We start from the raw sequence: 23,050 nt of genomic DNA, 5'->3' as shown, positions 1-23,050 counted from the left end.
GAGAACTCGGGAATAAAATCATCAGTAGTACATGTTTCACCCATCCATCCATCCATCCATTCATACACTCATTCATTCATTGTTTTAAAGATGTGCCATATTAGCACAGAAAGCCAGGAATCCTACCTACTTAGTGTGGAAACTGTGTGTTCCTGCCACGGTTCCCGCTGTGGAGACTACAGCCGCTATTCAAGAGGAGGGCTACGCTCCTCAAAATGAACGATTTTGCCAAGGACCTAAAAAAGGCTCAATAAGAACGGTTTCCCTTTCTATTCATGTTCAACTGAGGAAATAAATAGTATAAGGAAATTTTCACACACAGAAACACAAACCCAGCTGAGGCTTTGCTTAACCGGTATTTGTTTTGCACCTTCCTTTATGAAGACACAGATTTACTTTCAGTTAATTCAGCTCCTGAGCTCCAGTTTCTAGGGTAGGTGACCACCTGAGATGCCAGGCAAGGGTGTCAATCACCCTATGGTCCATCAAATGAAATTTCATGCGATTAGATACAAACTCTTTGCAGGACACTTACACTTAATGACATGGGACTTTCTCAGACATTAAAATAAAAGTGTTGGCTTGGCGGCGAGCGAGATAACGCACAGGAGACAGTGTTCTGGTTAGACAACGCAAACATGCACAAGGGTGGGACTGAATTGCTTTTCTACCTACTGCGTTATCTGCATCTCTATCATTACGCTATTCATCAGGTTACATATAATACTGAACATTAAGTGCTGATGTGTGAAAACGGACCCAGGAGTGGCCTGGATTCCCTTCCTTGATAATTCTATAGGGACTATGAATGGTGCCTCCTCTTTTGACATGTCTAAAGGCCCCAAGTCAATTCCTTTCTTCAATGGATCATTTTCTTTTTTTTAATTAATTTATTTTATTTTTGGCTGCGTTGGGTCTTCGTTACTGTGCGTGGGCTTTCTCTAGTTGCGGCGAGCAGGGGCTACTCTTCATTGCAGTGCACGGGTTTCTCATTGCGGTGGCCTCTCCCGTTGCGGAGCACGGGCTGTAGGCGCGTGGGTTCAGTAGTTGTGGCGCACGGGCTTAGTTGCTCCGCGGCATGTGGGATCTTCCCGGACCAGGGCTCGAACCCGTGTCCCCTGCATTGGCAGGCGGATTCTCAACCACTGTGCCACCAGGGAAGTCCCAATGGATCATTTAATGTAATGATCACCAACCAATTCAGCAATTCAACCAATTTCCAGGGCCTCCAGGAAACGGAGGTCTCAAAACTGAAGAACCCAATTCCAATTCAGCAGATACTTTCATTAGCAAATTTAATGATGTGATAATCTTTCCAAAATTTACAAATATACAATATATTTATAGCATTACCTTCAGATAGCTTCAGTGCAAAGATATACATATAGTACATTGTGATAATTATTTGTAAAAATATGAGATGAGTAAAAAAGACACACAAGGTATTGTTTCCACAAATATTTCCAACTACAGGAGTACAGGGGAAAAAATATCTTTTTAATAAAGTACTGAATGTTAATTTTTTTCATCTGTTTGTAAAAAATATATGTGCAAAAGTGTGTTTCTAATTATTCCCTAAATAGCTGGCACAGCTATGCCTCAGAGTCTTCTCTAACGAGATTTGCGGTGTCTTTAAATGTGTCTTCTGTTGCACTGTAGGTTGGACTTGGGCCTTTCTTCCAAGAAATCTTATCAGGGGGAGAAGGTGATGGAGGTGGGGTCACAGCAGCACCAACCTTTGGTTCACTCTCCATCTAAGGCCACAAAGAAACAGGAATCAGCCATTTATTCCCCCGACGTGATGGGAAATGGTTTTGTGTGAAGAAGACAAATCTTGGCCAATTTGCTCAGAATCATCTGAGTGTATGCCTGATTTAGCAAGTTAATACTAAGAAAGAATGCCTGGGCTGAGAAAAATTGTTAAAAATTACCTCGGAATAGAATGGATTTTCAAAGTTGGCATTTTGTTTCGGTTTTCGTTTGAAGATATTCCACTTTGTTGCCTAAGTGAAAAGAGGAAAGAGAAAACCTTCAGTAATGGAATTTTTTGGTGGGTTTCTTCCTTCTGCTTAGGTTTTAAAATTTCTTCTTACAGAGGGAGAAAGCAATTTGGGACCTGGGACCATGTGACCTGGCCCATGCAGTAAGTTGTTCAGTTCTTCCTCGGCTGGGCCCTGAACAGTAACTGAAACTCTTTGGGCTCTTTTTATCTAATAATTTCAAAAAAAATTCTTGATCTGAAGTGTACAGTTTACAGAATCTGTGCCCAGAGTATCTAGAAGCTTTGACAGAGCCAGGCAAGAGATTTCTTCAGGGGCTGCCCGAAAATTTGAGGAACAAGCCAGATTGTAACTCTCATTTCCTAAAACGATGTCTTGATCCTCGGTCAACTCAAACATGTTCTGTCTCGCTCCATCATTTCCTCCTGTAATCAATAATAATAATGGCAACAAAAACAACTAACATTTATTGAGTGCTTACTATGTGTCGCGGACTATTCCAAGAGCTTTACAAGTTTCTGATGTAATCTTCCCAAGGACTCTGTGAGGTAGATGCTCTTTTGCAGAGGAGGAAAGGCAGTCACAGCAAACTTACTTAACTAAATGGTAGATAGAGGAGTAGGCAGGGCCTCCAGGAAATGGAGGTCTCAACACTGAAGAACCCAAAGAGAAATCACCCCAGTCTATGATAAGTGGCCCCTGTCTGGCTGAAAAGCTGCCTGTGGCAGCAGTGCTGGCCACGGCCCTGCTGCCAGATGTAAGGAGACAAGAGAACAGGAGATGAGGAAACAGCCTCCTCCCACAGAGCTAAGGTAGCCCACGTGTTTTATGGATTGTCTCTTGCTCTGTGAAAGTAGGCAGCCAACATGTGAAGGAGTGGGGAGCATGTGAATACAGGAGAAGTAGAAGAAGCCATGCACCCACATTTAAGTGAGCACCTGCTTGGCACAAGGGCAAGATGGAGACACTCAGGTCAGAGCCCGGCCTCTGGAAACCTACACTTCAATAGGGAAGGCCAAAACTCATTGCTTCGGTATGGAATGGCCACATGGAGCTGAGTAACTACTAACAAGAGAAGTGCGGGTGATTTTCATTGTCATCTCCTTGGGAAATCCAATGCATGTCGACACGACTTTTGAAAGTGACAGGACTAAGCCACAGGACTTCACGTTCTTTGAGTCCTTTGAGCAGATTTATTGATGAAAGAGAAACCTGTGAGCCTCTCTGGCATATTAAGGTCAACCTAGGGTCATCCTAACCAAAGGCTTCTACTGCTTTAAGCCTCCCTGGCTGTTCTCTCAGTTCCCAAAGGCAAAGGTCATAGAAAAATCCCTGGATGTACCATGGAGGACAGACCTTAGAGGGTCTCAGCCTCAACTGATTAAAAAAAAGGAAGAAGAGCCAATGTACTGCAAAGATGGAGATGAGAAAGAAAAGGACTATAATTGGTAAACATTCGCTCTCACTTGAAAGACTCTCTCAGTGTTTTTGTTTGTTTGTTTTTTTGTTTTGGGGGTTTTATTGTTGTTGTTTTTTTTGCGGTACGCGGGCCTCTCACTGCTGTGGCCTCTCCCGCTGCGGAGCACAGGCTCCAGACGCGCAGGCTCAGCAGCCATGGCTCAGGGGCCTAGCCGCTCCGCAGCATGTGGGATCCTCCTGGACCGGGGCACGAACCCGTGTCCCCTGCATCGGCAGGCGGACTCTCAACCACTGCGCCACCAGGGAAGCCCGTCTCTCAGTGTTTTTGATGACTGATGTGCAGGTCAGAGGTTGCAGCATCTCCATCACACTCCCCTTCCTGCTCAGCTGGGAGAGAACTCTGCCTAGGGAAGATCACTAGACTCGAAATGGACTGAGAAAAAATGTTGAGAATATAAAATAGATCTGGCACTGCTGTGGAGTTGAGTCAGACTTGGAGAACCAAATATGTGACATTCAAGTATTCTGGTGTCTGTGGAAAATTAGTGTTCGAAATAAACTTTTCAATGTAGCTTAAGGAAAAAAAAAATTCAGTCCCTTGAAAATATGAAATATGCAAAATATGAAACTGGAAATTCCTTTCTAAGACAACATTCATGTGTGTGTGTGTGTGTGTGTGAGAGAGAGAAGGAATTAGTAAATGGAATATGAAAAGGTGGACAAAGTGACCTTTGTTATAAGCTCTCCTCATTAGCATCAATTTAGTTCAACTTCTATTTTGACGCTAACAAGCAGAACAGGATCCAATTTGTGAGGTGCTGAAAATCCAACATGACTTTGCAGATACCAATTTTGCTTATAGACTATGCAATTTGAGAATAGGGATTGTAAAAAGTGGTAAGATTTCTAACTACCTTTGGGCTTTTGTTTCTTTATATTACTTCACAGAAGTCATAGAACCTTAAAACTGAGACATTCCAGATCCTATTGTTCTCAACTGGGAGAGCATGTGCGGGGGGGCCAGGGGCTGGGGAGGGAGTGATTTCTGGGATCACAATGCATTGGGTAAAACACTACTGGCACTTAGTGGACAGGGGCCAGGAATATTAAAATGTCCTGCAATGTATAGGATAGTTTTGTACCAAAAAGAACTGCCCCTCCCAATAAGCCAATAGTGCCCCCAATGAGAAACATTAAGACTCTAGTGCTCAGAGGTAAAATAGTTGCCCAGAATCAAACAGCTATATCTGAGATAGCTTCCTATGTGTCTGTTAGAACTAATGATATATTATCTATTATGTTTTGTATCAAGTTTATTTACTGAATTTCTCTCTGTAGACAAGATAGTTTACAAATTTCAAAGGCCCTGCAAACAAGATAGAGAAGCTCCATCTAGTGGACTTCTTTTCTTTTAATCTTCTGTATTAAACACTGTGCCCGGCACATTGAGGGCAGTAATGTTCGCTGGATGGTTAGATGGAAGATGGACAGACGGATAGATGAAGAGAGTGTAAATCAGTGCCATCTAGTGGTCAACATTGGTAACAAGAGTAGAGCTAAAAACAACATACATTATTAAGGGAACAAAGATATACACTGTAGAAAAATTGTATTGCACGGGAAAGGAAAAGGTCCTCTATGTGCATCACTGACACAGTGAGGTCTTTATTCATACTAAGTTGTTATCTCAAATTAAACGCCTCTGATTTGAAGAGGCTGCGTCCAGAAGTCGGCTGCCCTCCTTTTCTGCTTTACCTCCCATGTCACAAGGAACATCATTACCAACGCAGTGCTAGAATGTAGCTTTACTCAGTGGAAAGTCTTTCAGTTTATGATAAAATTATCTTTACTAACTGCCGATACATCTTGGGCTTTATGAGCCTATCAGGGTCTCTCTAGTTTGCCTAGGATTAATAAACCCAGCAATTCCAAAGTCCTTCCCAAATCCCATATCATTTCAGTAGTCAGTCACTGTTACCTGAGTTTCATCAGCACTTGGGGAAGTTGGCTTTGTGTCTGGAGCTAATTCAGCAGGGTTTATGGCACTTCCATAGTTTTCGTTATACACGTTTCCAGATTCGGTTACCTGTGTGCATGTTGAAGGCCATTATTCAGTTTTGAAAGAATTTTTGCTATAAAGTTTCTTATCAGCTCTTTGGTTCTGTTTATCACCTTGCTCTCCCACAAACATGAACAGGCACCATATTATGTGAGACCAACCCTGTGGTCCAGGAATAAACACCACTCTCGTCTCCCCAAAATCAGGAGCACCAACTACTAAGTTGTCTATCTGATGCCTTAATCTTGGGAGGCAAATACACCCATCAATGGTCACACTCTCATGTAGTAATAGCAACTTCTACGGTGTTCTCTAGGGCCCCTTACTCCCACTGTTGACCATAGTTTTGGATAAAGGATACTCTGGTTGTATATTGGCAGCCAAATCTTAATAGAAAAGTACGAATTATTTCCAAACGCATTACGTTTGGATATTTAGAATAAAATTATTAATTTCAGAGGACTGCTTAAAAGAGGTTGAATTTTTAAAACAAGAGGCATAATGACATTAATACCCCTCTAGATATTTTCTGTAACATTCATGTGATTCCGAGGTTCCCTCTTAAAGCACAAATTACCATGGATATATAATTAATAAGTTACAGGGTAGAAATTCACCCCTTTTCCTATATTTCTACATTCACCACTTTATTTCTTCTCTAACTTGGAAATGTATTGGTAAACATGGCTTCGTTTTATTTCAAGGGACAATGCCAAAAATCTATTTTATCATGTGATTAAAGCTTTGCTATCTGGATATTAAAGGATCAGGCAAAATGCTTTCAAGATTCAAATATTGCTGATCTCAAGAAAGTTATTCATAAAATACACATTTCTGTCTTAACATTAAAATGTACTATACCTTGTGAGTTCAAAAGAAGTTCAGGTGTTAACGGTGAAACTGTATTTTGCCGAGGCCCTAGCTGTTTTGACAAAGGAAAGACAGGCTACCTAACAGTTGACAGGCACCGGCAGTGACGCTGGGGCTATTGATCCAGCCCTCATGAAGAGTTCTGTTCCTTCATCCATACGTCTATCTCATCTCCCTGTTCCTCTAAAAGACGAGTGAGTAATAGGGCCTCATCAAAGGAAATTTACGTATCTGCCTATCAACTTCGAAGACCTTTGTACTTTCCAGAAAAGTATGACAAGGGCAAGCAGGGAGGTCACCTCAAATCACACCCTTGTGATACCAGTGAGAACCCAGAGAGTGTGCCCAGTCCCCCAAACCTCTGTATAATGACCTGACGACCATCCACTCATTCAGTTCACAGATATTTACAGAGAGCCCGTGTGTGTGTGTCGGGCACGGTGTTTGCCGAGCCTCTGAACATGCACTCAGACCTCCCGCTCTGACCACTCAGGATGAAAAGGCTCTTGGTCTGGGTGCCAAAGAATGGCTGCCCAAACCCAGGATTCTGACTGTCTTCAGGCCTTCTGTCCTGGGGTCAGTCCTGTTACTGCAGGGAGTGAGGCTGAGGAAGCGACCAGTGTGCTTCCTTCCATGGAGGGAAGGTTGGGAGGACCCTAAAGGCACATTATTCCAAAGAACAAGATCCAGCAACAGCCAAACCTGACAGCACGGACTGTGATTTCTCACCGGGGTTGTTGTTGGCTGAGCCACTTTGACAGCAGTGTCCCTGGAGGTGTATGTCGGGTTTTCAAATATTATGGGCGGCTTCCCCAGGTCCATGGCAAAATGTTCACTCTGATGGAGGGAAAGAAAAAAGAAAAAAAAAAAAAAGATCATACCGTGCTGATCTGATTCATACACAGAGGAGGATGTGCTCTTCACACCTGGAGGGACGCTAGGTGCTACGTCCAACTGACCCAGAAAGAACTTGCCCCCCCACCTCCAACAAAAGCCAACGGAGACACAAGGCCTCCACGAGGCAAACTGTTATGTAAAGTAATGTAAATGCACTAACTCCTCAGGTCAGGAGAACAGAAACCCTCTTCCCTTATCCGAGTTCTCTATGGCTCCTTAAGGCAAATAACTCACTTGGTGATTGGCTTTGGACATAGAGAAAAGGGTGGGGGTCTGGAAGAGGAGCAAAGAGAAGAGGGAGAGGGGGAAAGAAGACAGGAGGGATAATATTGTACCTTTAGGCAGGAACAAAAAGGAAAGATTGGTGGGGAGGCGGAATACTGGGAATGATTTCCCAACACTGACGGTAGACTTCAGAGTGGATACTAGTCCATTCATAAAGTATTTGGTCCTCACAGGGGGGATTATTTTACAGATGGGGACAGAGTGATCAAGCTCCATCCCTACTATTACATACCTAGCAGGTGGCAGAGTTGTGATTTGAACCAACCACTGACTCTAAAACCACTGTTTATCCCAACACTACACACTGGTGGGAAAATATGTGAGACTAGGAAACATGTTATTTCCCTGCCTCTTCCTTTAAACATACAAAAAGTCATCGAATAAAAACAGAATATCATGGTCCCTCTCCCCTGTTTCCCAAAAAACATAGATTGTTTAAGACTCCAATTAAACTTAAAACTGTTCATGATTCCAGTTCAACCGTGTGGCTTAGATCAGGGGTTAATTTCAATTTCATTACTAATGTTTTTAGACACATTTCTACAACAAACCTAATGTTTCCTAACTTGGTATAGTGAGGGGGCATACAGTATTTCATTTTTTTCTAGGTGAATTTTATTCTTTATAAAAAGTGTTTCTTTGATAAAACAGTAAAAATGATAACCTTCAAATAGTCACTTTGAAACCAAACTCACCATCGCCATTGATCTGTCAATAGCAGACTCGGGCCCCAAACCAGATACTCCAATATCCATGTTAACGTCATCCCCTGATCTGAAGGTCACCCCATTTCCATTTTCAGAGGATTTGCTAAGACTGCTTAAGCTGAAAAGAAGTAATCAGTGTCTTATTATTTTTAAAAAACAATCGTTTGCACTAGGATTCTTTCTTTGTACCTTTTCCTAGCTCTTCCTTAAATGAAAGGCTCGATTCCCACTTCCCATTTACACATCACGTATGGGAATAAATTCCCTTAGTGACCTGGAAATGTTCGAGCACATTCCCGAATGCTTGAGAATGAGGAGAGGACCAGCTGGGCACTTGCAGAAAGAAAGCCTGGTGGGCTTCCCTGGTGGCGCAGTGGTTGGGAGTCCGCCTGCCAATGCAGGGGACATGGGTTCAAGCCCTGGTCTGGGAGGATCCCACATGCTGTGGAGCAACTGGGCCCGCGAGCCACAACTACTGAGCCCACGTGCCACAGCTACTGAAGCCCGCATGCCTAGAGCCCGTGCTCCACAACAGGGGAAGCCACCGTGATGAGAAGCCTGCACACTGCAGCGAGGAGCGGCCCCTGCTCGCCACAACTAGAGAAAGCCCGCACGCAGCAACGAAGACCCAACGCAGCCAAAAATAAATAAATAAATACATTTATTAAAAAAAAAAAAAAAAAAAAAAGAAAGTCTGGTCCCTCAAACAGCCGACGCCGTTCTCCAGTGTAACCTCAACGTACAACACTTTAGACTCTAAAATGTGGTTTGTACTCAGGCTTCAGAGAAGCAATCAGTTAAGACATTGTGATCTGAAGGGACTGCTTTAAGTTCAGTATTTTTTGTTTCCGCAGAATAGGTGAACAGCCTAGGATGCTTTTTTAACTTAAAAGAAAAACTAAGTTATTTACGTGGTTGCAGATCACACAGACGTCTAAAATCAATGTTCCACCTAATGAAACTGACCTTGACAGCTTGGGCAGAGAAGGCAAAAGGGAGCCAGTTTTCCTATAGTGGAAAAATCCTAAAGTCGCTAAAGCTCCAATTATGATGATCAGGATGATTGTCAACAGCACGGCCGCTGCTGTCAAAGAGGGAAGAAGAAGCAAACATATGAACATGAGGAGAAGGAAAAGAGCCAGCAGTCTTAGCAATAGGGACTGGAGTTAAACAGAATATAGACAACACTCAGTTTAGTTACCATGATGCATTCCCATGTCCCTCGTATCCTTAAAACTTACTTGTTCCGGGAGGAATGCCTTTTGAAAGCCCTATTTCACAATATTCTCCCACGTAGGCACTAGGACATCTGAAAGGAAAAGAAGAATCATTCACAAGCTGTTGATTTCTTGGGCTCTGATTGTAATCTGACTGTGGAAATTCACTTTTGAGGGAATACCTGTGGCATCTACAGAATCAGCCTCAACAAATAAACCTGTTGGTGTCTTCTCTAATCTATGGAATTCCTCCTTGGAGAGTGGAACTGGAAACCTTCATTGTGTTCTTTCCTTTGACGTGCTTTCATTAAATATCATCTTGCTCCATGTTAAGAGCTCTCTTGATAATTCTCTGCTCTCCAAATCTTCAGCCCAGTCTCTGCCCCTCGTGAGCGCCTAGCACTGTAACAGCTCTGCTGACAGCTGCTCTCCCACAATCCAATTATAATTAGTAATCTGAGGTGGGTAGGAAAATGAGGTTGTCACTTCTCTAACTCCTTGCTCCCCAAAGCGTGGCCCACAGTTCTGTGGCATCTCCCCGGGAGCTTGTCAGAAATGCAGAATCCCTGTAAATGAGATGGGCATTTTTTTCCAGAGCCCCAGGTGATTCTCACGCACATTATAGTTTGAGAAGCACTGCCTTAGCTCTCTGTGGACTCCCCCATTGGAGGGCAAGCTGGTTATGATGTGAAAATTAGCGAACTGGCAAGGTTCTTGTACTTGTTTTATTGGCTACTTTGAGGTCTCAAATTGCCCCCAGAAGATGCAAGACCTACAGCATTCAGACTTACTTGCATTTGGGGAGGTCATTCTCGTCAAAATAGCAGTTTCCTCCGTTCATACACCTGCATGGAGGGGGCATGATGATAGGACTTTCGATCGCTGCAGAAAGGGAAAGCCACGCAGGTGTTAGTCAGTGGCGCTCAGCAGAGACCCCTACCATGCAAACCTGCTTCAGCCCAGGGCTGGAGTGGGGAGCCCATGTGGTGGGGCAGCTAATTAGTCTCCCTTTTAAATGTCACCTTCCCCTTAAGTCAGATGAATTTCTTTATCAATAAGGTCTTGGGGAGTAACATACATTTGGTAGGGAAAAAAAGGCAGTTTATAGCATCCCCGCCCCCCCCCCCCCCGCAAAACAGTGGTGAGATACTAGACTCCAGAATATATACTAATAGTTAAAAAGAACATTGTGGTAAAGGAAATCTCTCAGGACATTGACGTTTTCTTTTGAAGTTTTCAGAATTCTTCTCTTTGAACCTAGTTAAAATCAAGAATTCAACTTAGGCACACCCCGAAACTTCCACTAAAGGCTCCGAAGCATCAGCAATCCATTCATCAATAAACGGACACGTAGACAGATAAACAGACGCTTAATGGACAGCTGGTTGGAGATCTCCTCATTTTTTAACACCTTCAAAATTGCCCTTGCTAAAGATTGTAATCTTGCCAATATTGCCCCAGTAGCATTGGGATAAGAGCGGGGATAGGGGAAGGGGAAGGGGAGGGGGCAGTTTTTACTTGCTGAGTTCGTGCTCTAAACCTGCCAACTTTTCAGCCTGGTTGGGAAGTCAACAGGAGGTGCCTTGTTTAACCGCTTGCGCCTCCTGGTGGCAGAACATGGTTACGCCTCTTCATTTCCCCATCAGCTAAAGCAGGGGGAAGGGCCCAAGGATGTGAGCCATAAAATGGGCCACTAGTGAATTGCAGGATGATTTTCTAACACCCTTATCAAGCATTGGATACTAGTTAGGGACACTAACTAGTTACTCCCTATGGCTTATTAACTCCTTAATTTAAAAGAGGCACTGAAGAAAGGTCTTGCCAAGAATAGATCATCTATAGCATTTGGGATGAGAATTAAACCACTGTTTACTTCCTTCCTTCCTTCCAGCTTCCATCTCCCAAGAGCATAAGGTACATTTTAAAACGTGGCCCTTTTTCAGTTGTCCAAACTTTGAAATGAGCATGTGGGAAAACCAGTGAACCTCCTCTAGGCCTCCCCTCTGTACTGGATAAGCGCCCCCGTCCCACCTCAGGAGCCTGGTTCTCCACCTTGAGGAGCTCCCATTAAGACTGAATAGATTCAGGGGCGATTGGGATCCAGTATGGGGTGGAGAAAGGAGGAAGAGGCCTTATAGGAAACTCACTCTTCAAAATGTCTTTATAGACAACACAACAGTCGATTTAGGGGCACTGGATCTAAATCTCTGCAGATCTTGGCAAATAATTCTCAGAAATCATTGGAACACCAGATCTGTTTGGCCCCTGAAGTCCCACTCAGCTCTGTTCATATTTTCCACATCTCCCATCCCTCTTTCTAGCCATCCCCACTCTATTCTGCAAGAGACCAGTAAACAGGGATTCTTCATGCTCCTGAAAAAGGTGAAGCAGGGTAAGGGAACCTACTAACGAAGGCAAAGGAGCTCTCCCAGGCCCCCAGGCAGTGTCCCTACCTGCATCACACTCGGTGACGCTTCCTTCTATAAATCTGGAGCCTTGGGGACAGGCACAGGTGTATCCCTCAGGTCTCAGAAGGCAAAGGTGGCTGCAGACCTTTTTACAGCGGTTGGGCACTGGGAAGCAGAAGAGAACAGTGGTTAGTTTCCAAGGAGGGAACGAATACCCCAACCAAGGACATGCCCATCCACTGAGTTGTGGCCAGGTGACCTCAGAGCCCAGGCAGCATACCAACACCTTTAAGCCGCGTGCCACCTGGCAACTCACGCTCCTTTACGCTACCTTCCCCTGCCACCCCACCAAAGTGCCACAGTCCCTCCCCGTGCTCTCCATCCCACTGCTGTACCCCTCCCATTTTCTTCTGGCATCATTTATCTCCCCTACTGCTCTGGCAGGTTTGGAAGATAGGTGTCTGTCTGGTTAAAAACCAATCAGCACTAAGCAATTTGAGATATTTCTAAAAGGTCAGTAAGACCCCATTATTACATCAAGATTTGTCATCACCCAAATTTGGATAGATCATAAAGTGTGGTCCAGCCAAAGCATACATTGGATGTGATTTCCACCCCTGCTCTCCACGGAGAACTTCCTTCTGGGCTGCAGTTTCATTATTTGCAAGATTAGGGAATTTAGAGCTATGATTATCAGAATCACCTGGGAGCTATTCACAATGATTGATGCCCTGTCACAGAAATCCAGATTTAAATCGCTCTGGGATGGAACTCAAGTATTACCATTAAAAGCGCCTCAGGTAATTCTGAAACTAGCTTAGCATATATTATGATTTATCCAAGGATTAGGTCGTCTCTAAATTCTTTCTCAGACTAACATTCTATAATCCTGATTCTCTGTCATGCAAAAACGTGACCATGGACGAGGCATGGCTGTAAAAAGCCTCACTGAAAACCTGTCCCATGGGCTTCCCTGGTGGCGCAGTGGTTGGGGGGTCCGCCTGCCGATGCGGGGGACACGGGTTCGTGCCCCGGTCCGCGAAGATCCCACATGCCGCGGAGCGGCTGGGCCCGTGAGCCATGGCCGCTGAGCCTGCGCGTCCGGAGCCTGTGCTCCGCAGCGGGAGGGGCCACAGCAGTGAGAGGCCCGCGTGCCGCAAAGAAAAAAACAACAACAACAAAAAAAACCTGTCCCATGACCATTTCTTCAGCTCTCTAGAGCACGCTTTCAAATTTTAATGTCGTACAAATAACCTGGGGAATCGGATTCAAGAGGGCTGGGGTAGGCCTGAGGGTCTGCACTTCCAACTAGCCCCCGTATTGTACCAATGCTCCTGGTCCCTGGCCCACCCTTTGAGTAGAGCAGGGATTCTCACAATGTTGTTCCTGACCCAGCAACATCAGCATCACCTGGGAACTTGTCAGAAATGCAAATTCTTAGGCCACCTCAGGCCTATTAAGTCAGAAACCCCTCAGGTGGGACCCAGCAAGGCGTGTTCAACAAGCCCTCTAGACGTTTCTGACACGTGCTAAATTGGAGAGCTATTGGTCCAGAGTAAATGCTAATCTGGCACAGCTGGGCCGAGCCTCTGGCCTACTCATCAATCAACACTTTGCAAAGGAGGCTCAGAGTATCAGCTGGCTGAGATGCTTTTCAGGGAAAGTCTCCAGATTTTCCTCTGCCTGACCCCTGGGCTGTCCTCTCTACAGGGGCCAGAGGGGGCTCCGCAGGTATACTGGGCTCTCCCCTCCTGCCCTTGAAACTGCCAAACATAAGAGCTGCAGGAGCATTTAGGACACAAGAGCTATTATATCAGTGGGGTCTGGAATGTTTTGGAGAAGGTCTGAAGAAGGGTGATCACTACCAGCAACACAAGGGGGCTAATCCCTAGAAAAGGCATTTGCCGCCAGTGTAATCTCCTGGGAGCCTCCGTTCTGCACTTCAGTTTGTCAAGACTGATTCAGGCTCTCAGAGTATCAGAGAACTCAGGGGGACCTCAGGCTCCACATCTGTTTCACATGCAGGGATCGGAAGGGAGGTGACTTGTCAAAGGCCACACAGCCACAGAATGCAATCTGGAATTGGGTACACTGATAGCTGGACCAGAACAGAAAGGTGCTGAGCTTTTGGGTGAATGGCATTGAGTTTAAAAAACATTTCTGGGTTTAAAGCTTATCCGCTGGTTGTGTAACTTGGGCGCACCAGTTACTAAATCTTTCCTATTGTCAGTTTCCTTACTTGTGAGATGAAAATTAAACCTCTTTATAAGTTTGGGAGAAGATTAATTGAAGAAGCAGATGTCTGGGTTAATCCTGAAGAGAGAATCTGACATACAGAACTTAATAAAAGTCTATTTCCTTTCCTCACTTCAAAAATATCCTTTCCCCACTATACATTATTGATACTCTCTAAAATAGACAACTGATGGGAACATACTGTATAGCACAGGGAACTCTACCTAATACACTGTGGTAACCTAAATGGGAAGGAAGTCCAAAAGGGAGGGGATATCTGTATGAGGATGGCTGATTCATTTTGTTGTGCAGTGGAGGCTAACACAACATGGTAAAGCAAGCATACTCCAATAAAAATTAATTTTAAAAAAAGGAAGATATTTCCCAAAAAAAGATTTGATAGAATATTTTGATATATAATTACCTATGTCTGAAATAAAAATCATTAAAGACATCAGTGAATAAAAATGTGCCCACGGGAAAAAGATAACGTCCTTTCCCTTTCACATTATTCCACACAATGATGAAGGATGAATGAGAACACAGGTAACCTGAGGAAGCAGGACCAAGAACTCAGAAAATGAGAAAGAAGGGAGGATGTAGAAATGCATCCTTTAAGCTTTAAACTAAGGCTCGCATAGCTCAGGATGACTTGACTAGCCCGGCCTTGCAATTGCTAGAGTGGGTAAGACTTCTGATGTCCACGAAGCCTATTACGTGACTTGGCAACCCAACTCACATTTAGCAGGGGATCTGACACCTACTGGATTCTGTGGCCTAAGAGTACAACCCCACAACTCCAAGCAGCAACAAGGACTGAAGTATTTTTACTCCATATCTGCTGGTGGTGTGCATCATTTCATTCGACCTCCAATTTTATCTTCTTTGGTCAAAACGGTTAAAATACACACAGACACACACACACACACACACACACACACACACACGTTTCAGGCACAGGGAGATCAGCCTATTATTATCCACCACCATTTTCCAAAAGAAATATAGCCATTAATTTGAAATAAAGTTGGTGACTACCTGACTGATTATATCTCCATTGATGGAATATTCGAACTTGCGTGAGCCAAGGGTTCACTATCAGCAATTTCTCTTTCTCGTCTCGCCCAAATTTATCTTGGATCCATACTTCTCCCTTATCCTTAGATGTCCAGTATAACTGGCTCTCGAAGATGTCCAGACTATAAGGGGTCATTGCTGTTCACCCACAGGGGAAAAGCAAAACAAAACAAGGTTACTGAAAAGAAGATACCTGAGCCCCACTTTTATGTCAGAAGTCAAACCGCTTGGATCAATCTCTTAGGCAACACCTTAAAATTCCAGCAACATTCAGGCAGACTCTCTGTACACACGACCATGAAAGTGTGCTGCACCAGGAGATCAAGATGACAGAAATTAAAATAGATCAATGCCTACCGAATGATACCAATTATAGGGGACTCGCTCACTTTCAAGTTGCTGGTTTGATTTTATTTTTAGAAAACAATCTGTAGGGCAGAGATCTTTTTTTTTCTATGAACATAAGACACCACTTATCAGAAAAACCTGTTACGTGCTGGATTGTAGTAGTTCTGTAGAGTCTAGATAAGAAAACAAAATGCTTCTCTCCTAGATGTTTCCAGTTGTGCATAAAAATCAATCTAGCACATTAAAAACTAATGTACCTAGAAGTGGTTAGACACGGATTACCATTGGAACACATGATGGCCATCTCTATCAGAGCAACCCAACAAGAAACGGTTATTTCAACATCTGCTGCTGACAGCAAGTGTTTTTAATTATACAAAAAGGACTTAATAATTGCTAATAGATTCATTTGCATTTAAATCAGCAGCTGGGAGCTGGGCAGAGTGGTATCTAAGAAACTATAAAAAGCATCTCCTAAGATTAGGGTTCCTTCTTACGAAAATGGGCAAAGAGACTGGAAATACATTAATTATTTAATATATGAAATTCTAAGTGAAATTTCTAACCTGCAATTGCAACAATTCTCCTATCGGTCCCATCGTATTTGATGGTTTCAATATTGTCCTCCTTGAGGTCACTCCAGTAGATCCGGTCACCATTCACATAATCTATACAAAGGCCGGTTGGCCAACCGAGGTCCTCCTGAACCAGGACTTTCCGACGCTGCCCATCCATCCAAGCAGACTCGATTTTAGGTTCTTTGCCCCAGTCAGTCCAGTACATAAACCTGTAACAGAAGGTTTCCTCATGGCAGCATTTCATCTAGTGGAGAAATCAACTGGTTTTCAAAGAGCCTTGGGTCCTAAATGATGCTATTTTTATACTTTACACAGGACAGGGAGAAAAAGGGGGGAGCCTGTGCATCTGTGATCTATCCTTCCTGAGAACTGCATTTTCCCAATAGAAACTGGCCAGCCCTGTCCAAAGATATGTATCCAGACCTTTTAAAATATATAATCACAAAAGCTGTTCATTCTTCAAAAAATATTTCTTGAATGCTTGCTGTGTGAGAAGCTACTATCCTGTATTTGGAACGTATCAGGGAACACAACAGATTCCTTCCCTCATGGAGCTTACATTCTAACTCTTTGAAAAGGTATTACTTTGCATGCAATTAATACTTAATTGTAGAAGAACTGAGCAGACCAGGGACTGTACCCTTTAAACATCTAGAAAGGATCAGGCAGGCAAGATAAATGGGTGGAACAGGGCAGTTATGAATGTAGAGTGATGGGCAAACACCGCATCAAGCAAAGCCCTGTCTAAGAGTTCCAGGCAATACCGCGTCAAGGAAGGCATACCTACCTAACTTTACCAGTTCTCCTGATTTTTCAAGCCAAAAATACAAATATTTATTTTTAATTTAAATGTTATCTACTAAGTTTACAAAAAAAAAAATCTTAAAGCTCTGTGAAGTTCAAGTCCAATAAGTGTATGGGCCATATTTAGCCCATCAGCCACCACTTTGCAATGTCTAGTCTAAACCAATCATCAGGTGTTGCTCAATCCTTAAATTCTGTTGAGAAATGTTGGGTTTTAGACAAACTGGGCTGTGGAAAAAGTGTGGCCAGAGGCCTTCCCCTGACACAGTGTCCATCTTCTGAAGCCTGTTTTGTCCTAAGTGATCTTTAGGGCATATTATAATTCTTGAAAATAGTCATAGGTGCCACTCAAAAAAGTCCAAGGACAATTTCAGTACAATTAGGAAAAGCTAATTGAAGATATAATTTTTTGGAGAATCTAGTGGAAAATATCTAGAACATTAAGGACTCCTTCAAGTACTTACCCTAGTTTGGGATTCACAACTATTGCAGCTGGTTGATCCAGCTGAGTGGAAATCAGCCACTTTCTGTACCTTCCATCAAGTTCAGCCACCTCGATCCGCTGACTCCTGGCATCTGACCAGTAAATATGCCTGAATTTAGAGAGGCAAAGTTAAACAACTGAAAAGTCTAGACTGGACTTCTGGGGAAGAGGAGTGAAGATGAGAGCATTTAGTTTGGAAGTTCTGGCCAACAAGACAGCTACTCAGACACCAGTGATGATGAGAGCACAGCCTCCCTCTCCCAGGAACGCCCCAATCTCTTCAGCCAAGGGGACATCTGTAGAAAGTTACAAGTGATGGGGTGTCGGATGAAGGGGATATTCAGCCAAAGCAGCTGTATCAGCCAGGATTGGTAATGATGATGAACCTCACATCCGGCACTATCATGAGACAATGGCTTCTAGATAGGAGTTGTGAGGCACTGTTGGCCTTTCATTCTGACTGCCTGTGAGTTGGCTTCCTCCTCAGCCAAGAGCCCATTGGAATCACTAGGAATCTGGCATCAGCTCCAAGGATGAGTGGAAATAGCCATTCAAAATAACAAACCCAGCAAAGCCATCCTGCCCTTATTCCATCCCTAAGGCTTCAGGTCTCAGTCTCTAACAAGCAGAAAGAGTTCCAGCAGTTGCTTACATTTACTCATTCATTAAGGCTGAGAAGAGGTAAAATTTCAAACAAGAAGACAGATCTTGGTTGGTTGGTTTGAAGAAGGAAGTGGTTGGTTTGAAGAAGGAAGCGCTAACGCCTAGAGTTTCCAGTTCATGACTCTCTGAGGTCTTGTTTCCTGACAGAAGTTGCTGAAATGAGTCTCCTGTTATGCTGCAGGCACAGTGGGACCTACTTAACTTCTGCAGAGATGCTCAAGTCTTCCAAGAGCACCAGACAAGTGAGCGAAAAGGTGAAAATTAATTAATACTACAAAGGATTCTCTGTTCTCCCAGAGTGCAGCAAACATTTTCCTTTATTAGTTCACTTCAAGGACATAAGAGGTTCTACAAATGCTTGAATTCTGATTGTAATGTAATTACTTTCCCACAAACGTCATTCCAACCCAAGGCTCTTCCTTGAAGAAGGAGCTTATTAATTCTTCCACATCAGTTTGCCTCTCATGCATGTATCTGACGACAAACCTACTTAAGGTTCTTATTTAGGTATCGTCCAAAATGTCTGGCTCTGGTCCCTGAAGTTCTAGAAGGTGTAGAAGAGCAGATCAAAGCTAACAGCTCTATTAACTCAAACCCAAAGATTAAACAGGGAAGTCAAATTTCCAATCTGTTCAGACAACATAGCCTCCTGAAAACACAACATGTGGATGGTTCCTCCTCAAAAAAATACCATAAAGAAACATGTTTCATCTCAACTGCTTTGCTGGTAGAATGTAAGGCTGTCCCATTTCTTCACAAAATGAACAGCGTTGCCATACTGAAAGTTCATTTTGGAATCCAGAACTCTGTTGGCAAGAATGCTCTCCTAGATAAAATATAAAATCTTGACCTTGGGGCTTTCCCAAAATTTTCATGGCACACATAGAATATAGGAAGTGAAGATGTTTATATGACACAATGGGGAAGCCGAGGTAGTTGCTGAGGCTACAGGAAGCCCAGGCATCACCCAGCTGCCCCTGAGGCTGAGTGTGCCCATAATCTGGGCCAGTTTAACTCATGTGCCATGGTGAGCAGAGGGGAGCTCTGGCCAGGAAAATAGAATGAGGCTAAACTTACCTTCCAACCCAGTCCACTGCTAATCCATCTGGCTGCACTATGTATTTCAGATCCAGGTTAATTTCCTTCACAGGATTATTGCTGCCAGATTCAAAGTTGGGGATGTAGGCACGTTTGATAGCACCAAAATTAGAGCCATGCCCTAGCACAGTGTAATATACAACACCTGCAGAGGCAAGACACACAGGTCAGTTTCCTGTTAGGAGCACCAGGTAAGGGAGGAACTGGGTCTAATCAGGTGAAGTACTGTTCATTCATTGACACATCTACCTCTTCAGTGTTCCTATAATACTAATAATTCAATTTAACCAGTATGATCAAACCTCAAAATGTATCATACTTGAGCTATTAGCTACAAATGCTTCAACTGATAACTTATTGATACTTAGTCCTCTCTATTTGAAGGTAATCCATTAAAATATATTTCAGCCTATTTACCCCCATTAGGATCACGTTCTAGTTTCCAAAACAGAACATATAGATAAACCAGGGCCAAATTGTTAAGAGTTTGAGTCCATACTAGCAATAAAGGAGCTGTATAGATGAGAAGTCTTATTTTATGTATAGACTAAAGGATACTGGACAGCAGGCATTTTAAAAAGCATAGGAAGAAGGAGACGCAAGGGGGAGGGGATATGGGGATATATGTATACGTATAGCTGATTCACTTTGCTATACAGCAGAAACTAACACAACATTGTAAAGCAATTATACTCCGATAAAGATGTTAAAAAAAAAAAGCATAGGAAGACTGACTTTCAAGGCACATACTTTCCTAGGTATGAACCATTCTTTTTTTTATTTTTTAAGATTTTTTTTTGATGTGGACCACTTTTAAAGTCTTTACTGAATTTATTATGATACTGCTTCTGTTTTATGTTTTGGTTTTTTGGCCGCGAGGCATGTGGGATCTTAGCTCCCTGACCAGGGATCAAACCCATACCCCCTGCACTGGAAAGCGAAGTTTTAACCACTGGACCGCCAGGGAAGCTCCCTGAACCATTCTTGAAAATTTCATTGTATTGTATAATGAAATGTGAAAACACAACAGCAATAAATCTTACATAGCTAGTTTGCAAAGCATTTTCATATCTGTCATCTCACTTGGTTTTACAAACAACTCTCAGAGGGAGGCAGGCCGAACAAGATTACTGCTTTTATTTTACAGATAAGAAATGGAGATCCAGAGAATTGTTACAATTATTTAAGGTCATAAAGCTAGTAGATGAGGGAGACAGGCGTAGAACACAAGTTTTCCTGCCCCACTACCGTCTCCCACACGCCAGAGCCATGAGAGACTCCACAGTAAGCATCATTCATTTTTCCTTCATTGAACACCCACCACACACACTGTACTAGATCCTGGGTCAGATGCCAGGCATGTAGAGATGAATTCGATTAAGTCTCTGTCTCCAAAGAGCACACAGTTAAGATGTAGGGAGAAAAATACGCGGACAATTAGCTGTAATTCAACATAACATGTGCTTTAGTAGAAGCGTGTATAAAATGCTACAGGCTCCCAGAACTGTGCCAGGAGGGATTATCAAAGACATCAGAGGGGAGGTGACTTTGAACTGAGTCTTTGAGTAGAAATTTTCCAAGCGTACAACGGTGGGGAAGGCAAGGGCAAAGACAAGGAGATAGTAAACAAAGGGACATGAGGTGATTCTGAAAGGATAGTCCCCAGAAATGGGAGAAGGTTCCGTGAGAAGGTGGGAAACACTGGCTGGGACGCACAGCCACAGCTAAATTGTCTGGAGCACGCTGGGCGGGGGGAGCATCCTCTTCCACTGAGGCAACAACATTCACTCATGAGAAATAAATTCCCCAAAGTTCAACACTTTATAATTCAATGTATTCAACTGCTATCAGTGACCGATGCCACAGTTCATACTCACTGAGGCCTGTGCCCTCTGGATCCCAGTCGTAATCCATAGCCTGAATGCGTTCCTGGTCTTCAAGGTACTCTGAGAACTTCTCAGATGAGAGATTGTATTTTCGAATTCGCACGTTTTCGGGCAGTAGCAGCAAAGGAGGGTAACCTGTAAACACATGAAGGGCTGATTAATCTGTTTGAATGCTACCTGAACTTTTGTTTATAACAGTAGGATATAAAACAGCAGATATCCTCCCTGCCCTTAAAAAACAAAACAAAACAAAAACGAATTTTTCTAAAAATTGATCTCTGTTAATGAATAGAGCGGACCATCAACGGGGTTGCAAAATCTGTGACTGTCGACATCCTTGTCTCCATTTCAGGTAGAAAGCTAACATTTCTGTTAGGGATATTATCAGTTCTTTATCTTTGGGCAACAGTTTAAAGCTAAGCAAAGACTGAGACCCCTGGATAGCTACTTCTTTTTCACTGATTTTTTTTCTCACTGACAGTAAAACAGACCAGATTGTAGACATTCAGTCTCACAGAAGAAATACAATATGTAGAGTCATACTAAAAGTTTACCCGGAAGTCCTCATTTCCCATTCTTTACTGACAGATTTTAATGATTCTTTTAGCAGGCAATCAGCTCTGTGACCCAATTTAGCTTCTAGCTAATGACAAAAAACAGCTTGTTCTTGGTTTAAAAAAAGTTTTCTTTACTTCAAGCAGCTATGTGAATGGTGACTCATTCCAAGAGGCACTGCCTGGAATTTGTAAAATTTAATTGACTTGCATAATGTCAGTCGAATCTAACTTAAGTAACTTTTGAAAGTTCATTTTATATATTTCCTTTATCTTGACATAATGTTTTATATAAATATTCTAATTTATTTCAGTCATCTCGTTAGTTAAGAGTTAAACATTTTCTAATTTGCTGCTTAACTACCACACCAACTGTTCAAATGCCTTTATCCTAGTTTTCCTTCAGTGTCAAAAATGCTTGGAGGGTAAAATATTTAAGTATGCTAGTCAAATGGGTGCTTTAAAAGCCCAATTTGTATGAAGAAATTGAAAAGCCATTTTACCCTTCATTTGCAAAATAAAAATGCTATTTTCTTATCAAGTCCTTAAACTCATTTACAAACTTTAAATTCAAATCTACAAGATCATAAAGACCCCTTAACTGAGATATGCTGATTTAGATCAGACCTCTGGAAATCTGGACTATGATACTTCTGACTTTTATTGTCATTTCTATCTAGTATTTATTACTGCTTTCACTCAGGCCTGATTCTCAAATATTGGCATTAACCTAAAATGTAGAGCTAATGATTGAAGTTGCAAATAAGCCAGATGCTTTCTGTCTGTGATCAGTAGTCCATGAACAATAAAAAGACATTTCTCAACAGAATGTCCCTGATTTGCCCCAACTGACTGCGACCCATTCAATGGAATGTTTTTTGTGACCCGCGTTGGATTACTGGGCCTCTAACCTTGACCTCAGTGGACTGGGAGCTTTTGGTGACCACCATCCTACAGGGAAGCACTTGTTGTTTGAATCCTCTGGAGAGTGACATCTTGTCCACTTTTTGAAGTTTTTATCCAGGTGGACCAGAGGCTAAATCCAGAATAATAGGTAACCCCTGACTCTTGTTTTAACTCCTATGTATTTGTTGGGGGGTTGTAGTTAGTGTTTTAATTTGGCAGGGGAGGAGAGAGGAGAAGAGGGTGGATGGGTGTTGGAAGAGAAGTAGCTGGTGAATTTACAAAATAAGACTCTAAAGTTGATTTCCTGGTATACTGTACGCATCAGCATTGCTGAGTACATCAGTTAACCCCGAGGTCAATCATCCTACCGTCAGCTGCACACCGTCCTCCGTGGCTGTCAGTCACGGACCTGAACCCTTCGGCGCAGGAACACTCGTAACTTCCTTTGGTGTTAAGGCAGTTCTGGGGACAAACTCCAAATTGCTCACATTCGTTGACGTCTGTAGGCAAAATAAAACCAAGTGGGCAACATCTGCTCCCACCCATTCCTTAGAG

General features: G+C 43.0%; 1 protein-coding gene across 1 annotated transcript in view; it reads right to left on the bottom strand.

Annotated features, from left to right (window-relative positions):
• Nucleotides 1–1,288: 1,288 nt before the first annotated feature.
• LRP2 (LDL receptor related protein 2) overlaps nt 1,289–23,050 on the bottom strand; it is a 196,332-nt gene continuing 174,570 nt past the window's right edge. Inside the window, exons 65-79 of the mRNA XM_060016628.1 lie at nt 22,864–22,995; nt 21,027–21,170; nt 19,129–19,294; nt 17,369–17,497; nt 16,089–16,309; nt 15,136–15,312; nt 11,908–12,027; nt 10,246–10,336; nt 9,479–9,546; nt 9,204–9,321; nt 8,226–8,355; nt 7,078–7,185; nt 5,398–5,505; nt 1,932–2,003; nt 1,289–1,754 (exon numbers count right to left, since the gene is read on the bottom strand). Coding sequence (XP_059872611.1) covers nt 1,593–1,754; nt 1,932–2,003; nt 5,398–5,505; nt 7,078–7,185; nt 8,226–8,355; nt 9,204–9,321; nt 9,479–9,546; nt 10,246–10,336; nt 11,908–12,027; nt 15,136–15,312; nt 16,089–16,309; nt 17,369–17,497; nt 19,129–19,294; nt 21,027–21,170; nt 22,864–22,995 — 1,946 coding nt within the window. The 3' untranslated portion in view covers nt 1,289–1,592. The remainder of the gene's footprint in view (nt 1,755–1,931; nt 2,004–5,397; nt 5,506–7,077; nt 7,186–8,225; nt 8,356–9,203; nt 9,322–9,478; nt 9,547–10,245; nt 10,337–11,907; nt 12,028–15,135; nt 15,313–16,088; nt 16,310–17,368; nt 17,498–19,128; nt 19,295–21,026; nt 21,171–22,863; nt 22,996–23,050) is intronic.

Source organism: Delphinus delphis, chromosome 7 (genome assembly GCF_949987515.2).
Source record: "Delphinus delphis chromosome 7, mDelDel1.2, whole genome shotgun sequence".
Classification (NCBI taxonomy): Eukaryota; Metazoa; Chordata; class Mammalia; order Artiodactyla; family Delphinidae; genus Delphinus; species Delphinus delphis.
Note: the sequence above shows the minus strand (reverse complement) of the source record. Positions and strands in the feature narration are given on the sequence as shown.